Source organism: Capsicum annuum, chromosome 3 (assembly GCF_002878395.1).
Source record: "Capsicum annuum cultivar UCD-10X-F1 chromosome 3, UCD10Xv1.1, whole genome shotgun sequence".
Taxonomy (NCBI): Eukaryota; Viridiplantae; Streptophyta; class Magnoliopsida; order Solanales; family Solanaceae; genus Capsicum; species Capsicum annuum.
Window position 1 is genome coordinate 244,695,220 of NC_061113.1, and position 10,732 is coordinate 244,705,951.

Sequence of the window (10,732 nt, forward strand, 5' to 3'; positions counted from 1 at the left end):
GCTGTTTCAACATGCTTGTCTGGTTTTGAATTGACATGGATTTTAAGAATGCAAAGATACTTTTGAATCTCGTAGTGTTAAATTAAAAATATGTAGAATGTCCTAAAATGTCCAATCTTGTGGACACATGACATGTGGAAAGTTGGAATTGGAGAGTTGTCAAAAAAGGAAAGAGGTTTTCTTTTTGAAATAGACTAAAAAGGAAAGTAAGATGAACAAATTGAAAGGGAGGAGTAGAATATTTCTTGGTCTATTCTAGTTATTCTTCAGTTTTCTCTTTTTGGTGGTAGAGGTTTGTAGGGTGCCTAATATAACAAAGAAACTCAGTTGAATTTACCCACATTTGATTGTTTAAGCTTTGATTAATTTATGTTTCAGTAAAAGAATTTAGGTCAAAACTTAGTGATCAACTTTTTAATGATATATGTTTTATTGAACTTATATTCGTACATGACTATCCTGTGATACTTACTGGAAAATCAGCTTTGCGAGGTTGATTCGTCAATCTTAATGACTTGTTTGTGAACATGCCTGGCTTGGCCAAGTTAGACACATATACTTTGCACTATTTAATCTCAGTATCATCCTTTGCTCCTTCATTAGTATCAACTAATCCTCTTGTACTTCTCACTTGTGAACTTAAGGCACATTCTTTTGTTGACCGGTTTAGTAGTTGCTATCTCTCATCATCAAGCTTGAACTTTTGAACCCCGATAAGGCTATGGTGATCTTTTTAACTTTTACTAGTGTTGGCTAACATTTTACCAATCTCATCAAACTCTTTTCATGGTTTATATAGTATGCAACTTGTTGGGAGTGTTTGTGTTCAAGCATCCTGTATGTTGGTGTTCAACTGTGCCCATTTTAGCCTATAAGTTGGGCATCTTTCATGTTTAATTTCTTGTTTACGGAAAATGTGATAAAAGTTTGTTGTTAAAAGAGTTGTTTTCGTCCATAGACTTCATGGGTGGCAAGAGTTCAAAGAGTTCAACTAGTGGTCGATATGCATCATATGGATCCAGTTCAAATTCAGGTTATCATAGCTATACGCAGTCACCATATACTCAACCAACCTACAATTATCCACCACCACCTTCTTATCAATCATATGGTGGTCCACCTCCTGAATCAAGGAAAAGGCTCGACAGGAAATACTCAAAGATAGATGATGACTACAACAGTTTAGAACAGGTAAAGTGAAACACTTACAATCTATGAGTGGGTGAAAGGATAAATCTTCAGCAATTTTATGATACTTCTAATGTTGACCACAATCTCTTCAATCTGTTTTGTTTGTGTCGCTGGTGATTTCACTTATGCTGAATGCAAGCATTCCTTCTGGCTTCTTCATTTTCGACAGAATCATGTTGTCATCTGTGGGAGTTACAATGCAAGAATGCCCATGGCATTAGTACTATCTTAATTCATGCTTTTTGATGAGGAATAATTTTTTTGGATGAGAAATTCATGCTGAAATATGCAATTGTTTGAAATACTAAACTCGTATGTTTTTCTTCATTTGTTACATTAAATCTGTTGAACCTGCTGTGTAAAATTAGAATGTGCATTTCTAAAGATAAGTCTATGCAATATTTTTGTTGTACATCATCTTATTTTTGATGATGAGAAATTTCATTGCTGACATCAAGAAGATGCAGAATAGTACAAAAAGTTAGAGAAAGACAGCAGTACAATAGCTCAAAAACAAAAGGGCTACACTAGTACCAGGGAGCTAACAAAGTTCAAAAAGTTCTCGGGGGAATCTATGGGTGAAAGGTTATGCCAACGGTATAGATACAAAAGACACCTATCCTTAAGGGAGTGATTTGGAGTTGATAAACCTTCAAAACATCTGTTGTTCCTTTCGGACCATACGCACCAACAAATACAAGAAGGTATCATCTTCCAGATTGGCTTGATGGCCTTACCAACTCTCCAATTGCACCACCACTCAAAGGCCTCTTTGGTGCTATGTGGCATTACCCAATTAATATCAAATGTAGACATAAACATACTCCATAAGCCAACGGCAACTTTACAATATAAAAATAGATGATTGTTGGACTCAACGTTCAGATGGCACATGTAACATTTGTTGGCAATCTGAAATTTACTTTTCTTAAGGTTATCTTGAGTGAGGCAAGCTTCATGAAGAGCTGTCCAGCTGAAGCATATGATCTTTGGTGGGAGCTTTGTCTTCCATATCAACTTCCATGGCCAGTTATCAAGCACTCCATTAGGAGCAAATGAGATTACATAACTTGCTTTCACTGAGTATTTACCATCCTTGTCACTGTCCCACCTTAGCTTGTTTGCTTCCTGGGCATTTATCACCTGACCTTCTAGCCTAGAGAACAAGTTGACCACTTCTTCGATTTCCCAGTCCTGTAGTCCTGTAGGTTCCTTCTGAAAAGTACATTCCTGGTGTTGTCTTCCCTATTCTGAGAGATGGAAAAATTTGGTGTACGTGCAATTTGAAACAGCCTAGGGAATTCCTCTATCAGAATGATATTGTCCAGCCACCTATCCTTCCAAAACTTGATATGTACACCATTACCTGCTGCCAACCGAGTGTGTTGAAAGAACTCATCTTTAAGCTTGCATATACTCTTCCATAGGCCTACACCATGAGGGTAGTTGGACAGTTTTTGTCTGGTTGAAAATACAATAGATGAATCGTCATTCCCTCATTAATTCTTAGAATTCAACATTTATGATGTGGTTTGCTTCTTGTTCGTTGCTCTTCATTCAAGGTCACTCGAACCAGGGAAGGATCTCTGATGTTAGTATATATTATGCTTGAGGTCTCTCAAGCCTCCTGTTTTATCAATGTCTCTGTTTTAGGGTCTAAAGAATGGTCAGATCTGAATAGTTGAATCGAGTGATTTAATTTGTCAATATGTGCATGCCTCGTGGTTATTGCCAAAAGAATTTTCCATGCATCCTTCTTTTCTATCTTTGGTGAAGCAACTGTTCTGTTTAATGTTTTTGCATATTTTTATTTAACACTTAAAAGTTATCTTTTTGAGCATGCCAATTGTCTGCTGTAAACTATAGTTTGCTTCTAAAGCATCAAAATTTCCAAGAGGGTTGGTGAATAGTTTGTTGATCCAACATGTGACGTGGGGTCACATGAGTTTATTGGCAAGTATGAGAAATTACTCCTTCAAGGATAGATGTCTCTTGTGTCTATTTAATGTGTACAATCTGTCCCCTGTAAATTTTCCTGACAATTTTTTGGAAGCTCCCTGATCTTAGCATAGACTGTCATGTATTGGAGCTAACATACTACGTGTTATTCTTATTCCCTTTTCTCATTGCATCTGCGTGATGCCATCAGTGAAACTATGTCATTAAAAAAAAAAAAAAAAAAGAAAATAAATTGTCACTAAACCTGAGAGCACTAGTTGATGCAGTTCTCCCGTGATGCTTTTGAACCAAATCTTTTAATCATGCCATATTGAATGCTGGAGTTAGGAAGTGTGAACGCTATTTATTTTCAAAAATCACTTTTCCACAATTTTTTATATAGCTTTCTTTTTTGTTAACCATGTAACTTTCTTTTCTAGGTCACTGATGCCCTTGCACGTGCTGGGTTAGAGTCATCAAACTTAATTGTTGGCATTGATTTTACCAAGAGCAATGAGTGGACTGGTAGTACTTAAATTTTTTGTAATAAAATACCTATAGGCTATAGTTGAGTTACATCACTGCCCATCTAATCTGCTCTTGAACTAGGTGCAAGGTCATTCCACCGGAAAAGTTTGCATCACATTGGGGATGGCCAAAATCCATATGAACAAGCAATATCGATTATTGGAAGAACGCTGTCAAAATTCGATGAGGACAACCTAATTCCTTGTTTTGGATTTGGAGATGGTACTTCTCTTAAACACGTAATTTCTAATTGGATTTTTTTTAAAATCACAGAGGTCTTATTTGATTGTGTATTTGCAGCCTCCACACATGATCAAGAAGTCTTCAGCTTCTTCCCCGATGAGAAATTTTGTAATGGATTCGAGGAAGTACTGGGTAGATATAGAGAATTAGTTCCCCAATTAAGGCTTGCAGGTCCAGCTCGAGTCTTCTCTCTCGTATTTGCCTATTTCTGATGGTCTGCAGTGGGTATAATTCTGCCTTTCTTCTGTTGCATGACTCTTTTATCTTTACAGGGCCAACATCATTTGCTCCTGTTATTGAAATGGCAATCACTATTGTTGAGCAGAGTGGTGGTCAGTACCATGTTTTATTGATAATAGCAGATGGACAGGTAGATTTGCTTTTGCTATAATACAGCAATATTGAATGTTCTCTTTTGTCACCAGATCTATTCTGTGTTCTTTTTAGGCCATTCCTAGTGTGTTAATACTGATTTTGTGACTGTTTCATGCTTGTGCACTCTATTGTGTACAAATCACTTGACGGGTAGTTTTAATCTACATAGATAATGGATGAATAGATATTGAAAATGAATTTTGATTTTGGTCTTTGATATCATAAGAAAGCTGGAAGATTGAATACTATCCTAGGCTTAAAAACCTGGTGTTGCATGTAGAGAACTGTACTGAAAAAAGAAGTCTTCAGGTTATGCCAAATATGTGCGTGTGTGTGCCATGTGGTGAGTGGTATCTTGAACTTGTCATTGACTGGTAAGGGGCAAGCAGTGCCTGGAAGTAAGAATCAATGGTATCCGCCCTCAATGTTGTGCTTATCACTCCCCAAGGAATGGTTTGGGTTCATTGGAGGCTATGCCAAACTGAAATAGATAATTTGATTGCCCAGATGAAAATTTTAATAATGATAAAGCTGTTGATAGTCGTAGCCATCTTCAGGTCCCTCATGCCCTAAAAATGCCCAGTTTTAAGATTTATATTCAGTTTTCCTGCAAGTTGCACTTGCACCCTTTTAGATTCTCATTGACTTTTGGCAAATCTCGAAAATGGAAGTCCCAAGTTTTTTCTGCCAAAAACCCTTTAAGAAGCAAAAGATGGTTCTTCAAAAAAAAAATAAAATTAAGGCAGTGATTTACTGTCAGATGAGCTTTTGCGCCTTCTCGATGGGTTTGGACATGCATCTAGTTGTTTCAAAAGAAGGATAAGAGAAAGATTTGTAGTAAGAACTGTAGGGTGTATGTATGTTGGAAATAAAGATAAATATGTGTACTCGTGATTATAAGCAACACAAAATATGGCCAACCTGCTTTACATGCAGATGTTGCAATTAACAAATTCCATATAAAATGGTTCATTGATAGCTTATCTAAAATGAAAGAGCCTATTTCAGGTTACAAGAAGTGTAGATACTGTGAATGGTCAATTAAGCCCTCAAGAAAAGAGGACGGTTGAAGCAATTGTTAAAGCTAGGTAATTTTTTTGCTGTATAAAAAAATTCTTTGATGAACTACTTCCAAATAATTCCTGATATCTCTTGACCTTTATTTGCAGTCAATACCCCTTGTCAATTGTTTTAGTTGGGGTTGGAGATGGGCCATGGGACATGATGAGGGAATTTGATGACAACATCCCTGCTCGAGCCTTTGACAATTTCCAGGCAAGTAACTACTTCTGTTTCTTTTCTTGTTTTTGATGGTATTGATTTGTTAACTCTTATTGCCTTTACTTTTTATTTCCATGTGTGTTAAAGTATTCCTTTTTTTTTTCTTCAGTTTGTTAATTTTACAGATATCATGGCCAAAAATGTGGGTCGGTCCAGGAAAGAAGCAGAATTTGCCTTATCAGCATTGATGGAAATACCTGCTCAGTACAAAGCAACTTTGGAGCTGAACATCCTGGGGTACAATTTTAACTCTCTTCGTTAATCTGTTACTAGTTATACTGAATTTCATTTTCAGTCTCTGCTCATTTTGTTTTCTCACTGGTTTGCTTGCACTGTTTGAGCAGTGTTCGTAGAGGGAATGAAATTGACAGGATTCCTCTCCACCCTCCTTGCTATGGTGCTGCTTCTTTTGGTGCATCAAAACCTTCACAAAACAGTAGTTACCGTCCAAGTGCACCTTCTTCTAGCGGACACAACTCAGCTGTTGGAAGCGGATATAAATCAGCTGCTGGATCAAGTCATCCAGCAAGTTCTGCAGATAATCATGTAAGCCGGATTTTTTCTGTTTGATTGAGGTTGGCTGGTCAGATACTTGTTTCATTCTTATTTGATTTACCACTTAATAACTGTTCATAAACCCATAAAAGGGCTCATTCTGAACCGATTTTGTCAAATATCTGTTCATATTCAACAATGATCGAAAGATTTCCATTCTGTTCTTATTTATCTCCATTTTGTTTTTCCTTTTCTGAGTTTTGGTTCCATATTGTCGGACTTTCAAAATCTTTACTTTCACATTTCATGGTTTGTCAGCTTTGTCCCATCTGCATAACCAATCCGAAGGACATGGCATTTGGTTGCGGACATCAGGTATAGTTGTACGGGTTCTCAGTTTCTCTCTCATACTGCAGTATCAAACTACATATATTTATAGAATCTCATTTATATGCAGACATGTTGTGAATGTGGGCAAGATCTGCAATTGTGCCCCATCTGCCGGGACAGCATTCAAACTAGGATAAGACTTTACTGAGTCTCACTTCTCTTGATGGAAGAATAAATTGCTGCTATTCAGAAATCGTCTGATTCTTATATTATTGGGAGCTGTTTCATAAATTAGTTTTTGCTGATGGATATCAATGTCAGCAGTATTAGATGTCCTTTTAATTTAGAGATGATACATTTCAGTATTTTGCTCTGTACATAGATTTTTATTTGAAGGCCACTCATTGTTCATTGAGTTTGGTGCTCAATGTGCAAGTAAATTTCTGCTTTCCACCTGTGTTCATTGGGCAAATCCTTGTGTTCATTCAGTTTTCACTAAAACGGAGAACCACGATAATTTCCGATTTTGATTCTTGATTGGATGCAACTGTTAAGATTTTCTCTAGAATAAATCTCTAGTTCCTCAATCTTCGGATAGCGGGTCCTGATGGGATCAGATTTTCTGTGGTTACCAGTTTTAGCTGAGCCGCATAATCTTCCTCTAATGGGCACTAGGCTTTGGCACAATGATCTAAGCTACAAATAATATGGAAAAGAAGATTGGGAAAATCAAATAAACTTCTTGTAAATCAATTTCATGAGCAAGCAGATTTATGCTTTATCTAAATGCTTCTAAATGAGAATTAGTTTGATAACCTTAGGTGCTTCAACAAGTATAATTCTGTCTGTCATTTTCTCTGTGATATATTCAACGTTCATCAAGTTTCTGAGCCATTTTTTTTTTTTACGTCTTTTTTTTTTTCCTGCAAGTCATCTTGGAGATCGCACTTTTAAATTGAGTTATAAACTGCCTGGCAGAATGAATGTCTTTGAGTGTGTTAAAGACTGTTTGGTGCTCCCTCTCTTTAGTGATGAATCGTCACACAAAAGGTTCATATGGCAAGAACTACCTAACCATTTATTAGTTATACGAAAGAATGACCAAGATTGTTGATTCCCATTTGCATGACTTCCTCTGTAACTCCCTATATATCCTTTCAAACCATAAGGTATTCGATGAAAATTTCTCCACACTTTTTTCTCTTATCTCATGGAGAAGCACTCGCAGAGACTAATCAACTGCATCATCATCGGTGCAGCTCTTTTACTGCACTGTCGTATTTCATACGGAGCAAAAGCTGTGGTGTCCCACTCTCCAGAAGGAAAAGGTACATGGAACCTACTGCTGAACGACACTGGAGTGGTGGGTGTGCATATGGCTTTAACCCGTTGGAACACTGTGATACTGTTTGATCGGAGCGGATCTGTCAGGTCGGGATACCAGCTCCGCCATCGGTTCAATGGAACAAGATGCAAGGGCACTCGTGACGACATGTCAGACCCAGCTTGCTTTGCTCATTCTGTTGAGTACAGCATTTCCAACAACAGTGTCAGGTACTTGAATCTCATGTCTGACACTTTCTCGTCTTCTGGCTCCATCTTGAGCAATGGAACGATCGTTCAATCAGGGGGCTTTGGGGACGCTTCGACAAGGATTCACTACATTGGGCCTTGTACAAGTGGTGATGGTTGTGATTGGAACCTAGACAAAAAACACTTAGCTGAAAAGCGTTGGTACGCTTCTAGCCAACTTCTCCCGACGGATGACAGGATCATTGTTGTTGGAGGACGCGGTTCCTTCTCATATGAGTTTGTACCGAAAATGTCAACCAATAGAAATGCTTTTCACCTTTCTTTCTTGCAGAAAACCAATGACGGAAATGAAGGTAACAATCTTTATCCAATTGTTCACCTTTCCGTTGATGGCAAATTGTTCATTTTTGCCAACAGGGATTCTGTTCTTTTCAACTACAAGCAAAACAAGGTTGAAAAGAAATTCCCAAGAATCCCCGGATTGGGGTCAAGGAGTTATCCAAGCACAGGATCATCAGTTATGCTTCCACTGGATCAGAAAGATGGCTTCCGCGTAGTGGAGGTCATGATATGTGGAGGGGCAGCTTCAGGTGCGAATGCAGCTGCTCGACAGGGTAAATTCTTGACAGCTCTAAACAGTTGCGGAAGAATGGTGATCTCCGGAAATAAGCACAGATGGAAGATGGAAAACATGCCAGGGCCACGCCTGATGAACGATATGGTGCTTCTTCCAACAGGACATGTGCTAATCATAAATGGCGCGAAGAGGGGTTGTTCTGGATGGGGAAATGCAGCTGGCCCCGCTCTTGAACCTTACCTATACAACCCCAAGAAAATTGTTGGCAGAAGGTTCACGGTTCTGAAATCCACAAAAATCGCAAGAATGTATCAGTCATCAGCAATTCTCGTACCTGATGGAAGCGTACTAGTAGCAGGGAGCAATCCAAATGATCAATACACTTACAAAAATGTAAGTCACCCTACTGAACTTCGTCTACAGGCATTCATGCCGGACTATATGGGCAAGGAATACAGCCACCAAAGGCCTCATAACGTGTCCATTGACATCAAGGGCAAGGAAGGAGTCGTGTATGGTCATGAATTCTTGGTTCGCTTTTTGATGGAAAGCCAGCCTGGTGAATATTTGGCTTTTAGTGCATATGCTCCCCCATTTACGACACATTCTCAGTCGATGAATCAAAGGTTGTTGAGGCTCAGGTGCACGCGGATAATAAGCGATGCAAATGGCTGGTGGAATGCTACTGTGGAAGCTCCTCCATCAGCTAATGTTGCACCCAGTGGATTTTATTTGCTTAGTGTTGTTAACGAGGGAATTCCTAGCATTTCTGAGTGGGTTAAGTTCATTCATGCTGATTCAACTTGAATTAATCATATTGTATAACCTATGAATTCTAGTGCTAATGTATTCAATATCGTTTTTGTTATGAATGATTAAGATTTCTTCTACTCATTTCATGCTAATGGATAACATTAACTTATTATTTATTGGTAGCTTATGATTTGTCATTGAAGTGCAAGTATTTTTTTTTTTTTTTTTGGAGAAGTAGTAAGAGATCTCCAATGCCTCCAAATACACTTGCTTTAGAGACATTTCAATCTGACTTTTAAAGTTGACACTTGAACCACTATTTTCAAATTTCAATCGAAATTGAGAATTAGAATTAGGCTTATTACATGCAATCGTTTAGTCGAATTATTTCCACAAAAATTCGGGGTCATATTCTAATACTTGTTATATACTCGAAATAATAAATGTAGAAATGTACTATGGCTACGAGATCATGAAAATTCTTCCGCATGTATGCCAAATTTTATAGATAAACTTGTCTGGATCACATGATTCAACAACTGTAGTCCAAACGAAAGATGAAACGGACGAAAAATTTGTCATGATTCAACTACCATCGCCCAAACAAGAAATAAAAGAAAAGAAGCAGAGAAGCGAGAATGCATTGAAAACACAAAAAAGTAGATTTTTTATTTTTTTTTGAATTTCATATTTCAACTATCAGTGTTAATTTCCTATTTGAATTGTCAACAATTATATATTAAAATATACATTAACTATCAATTGTTCACTTTTTTTTTACCTGATTTATCACCAGATTGAAGTGTGTTTAATAAACAGAGGTACAATCCTTTCTTTGTCTTCTAATGTGCATAATAGTGAATGGGTAGTAGACTCCGGAGCTACACATCATATTTCCTCTTCACTGCACTTGCTAGATGATATAGAGAGAAATGCCTCACATAAGAGAGAAAAGGTTAGCCTGCCTAATGGGAAGGATTCCCCTATTACTCACATGGGAAGCTATATATCAGAAGATGCTAAACTTACTAATGTTTACTATGTGCCAGAATTTAGATTCAACTTGATGTCAGTCTCTAAATTGATGAGGGACTTATGTTGCTCTGCCATTTTTTAAAACAAGATTTTAATTTAAGGGGTTCAATATTTGAAGAAAAACTAAACGAATGGATTCAACACTTACTATATATACATAAGAAATAATTTTAATTATATATAAATAGTATATTTTTTTGGCCGAAGGGGAAACCCTTAGCCAATGGCCGGCTCTGCCACTATAAATAGTTGGTGTTAATTATAATAGTAAACTCTCACAATTTCATATACTCATAATGATCTCTTATTGTCACTTATAAATTAAATAAAAGAATTTTTTTTCAAATATCTATAAAAATAAAAATATCTTATACAATAATAATAATATGCCCAGTGAATTTTCATATGTAGAGTCTACAAAAAATAGAGTGTATGAAGACCTTACTACTACTT

At 37.2% G+C, this 10,732-nt stretch overlaps 2 protein-coding genes across 2 annotated transcripts in view; both read left to right on the forward strand.

Annotated features, from left to right (window-relative positions):
• Positions 1-6,853, forward strand: part of LOC107862616 (E3 ubiquitin-protein ligase RGLG2) — a 7,539-nt gene extending 686 nt beyond the window's left edge. Inside the window, exons 2-12 of the mRNA XM_016708248.2 lie at positions 959-1,191; positions 3,570-3,654; positions 3,739-3,879; positions 3,958-4,071; positions 4,173-4,270; positions 5,284-5,363; positions 5,445-5,550; positions 5,666-5,793; positions 5,901-6,102; positions 6,370-6,426; positions 6,509-6,853. Coding sequence (XP_016563734.1) covers positions 964-1,191; positions 3,570-3,654; positions 3,739-3,879; positions 3,958-4,071; positions 4,173-4,270; positions 5,284-5,363; positions 5,445-5,550; positions 5,666-5,793; positions 5,901-6,102; positions 6,370-6,426; positions 6,509-6,589 — 1,320 coding nt within the window. The 5' untranslated portion in view covers positions 959-963 and the 3' untranslated portion in view covers positions 6,590-6,853. The remainder of the gene's footprint in view (positions 1-958; positions 1,192-3,569; positions 3,655-3,738; positions 3,880-3,957; positions 4,072-4,172; positions 4,271-5,283; positions 5,364-5,444; positions 5,551-5,665; positions 5,794-5,900; positions 6,103-6,369; positions 6,427-6,508) is intronic.
• A 707-nt stretch (positions 6,854-7,560) lies between these two features.
• On the forward strand, positions 7,561-9,384 carry LOC107866000 (WSC domain-containing protein ARB_07867-like). Its single transcript, NM_001324904.1, is given in 1 exon segment — positions 7,561-9,384. A coding segment is annotated over 1 exon segment (1,707 nt). The 5' UTR covers positions 7,561-7,591; the 3' UTR covers positions 9,299-9,384.
• The last annotated feature ends 1,348 nt before the right edge of the window (positions 9,385-10,732 follow it).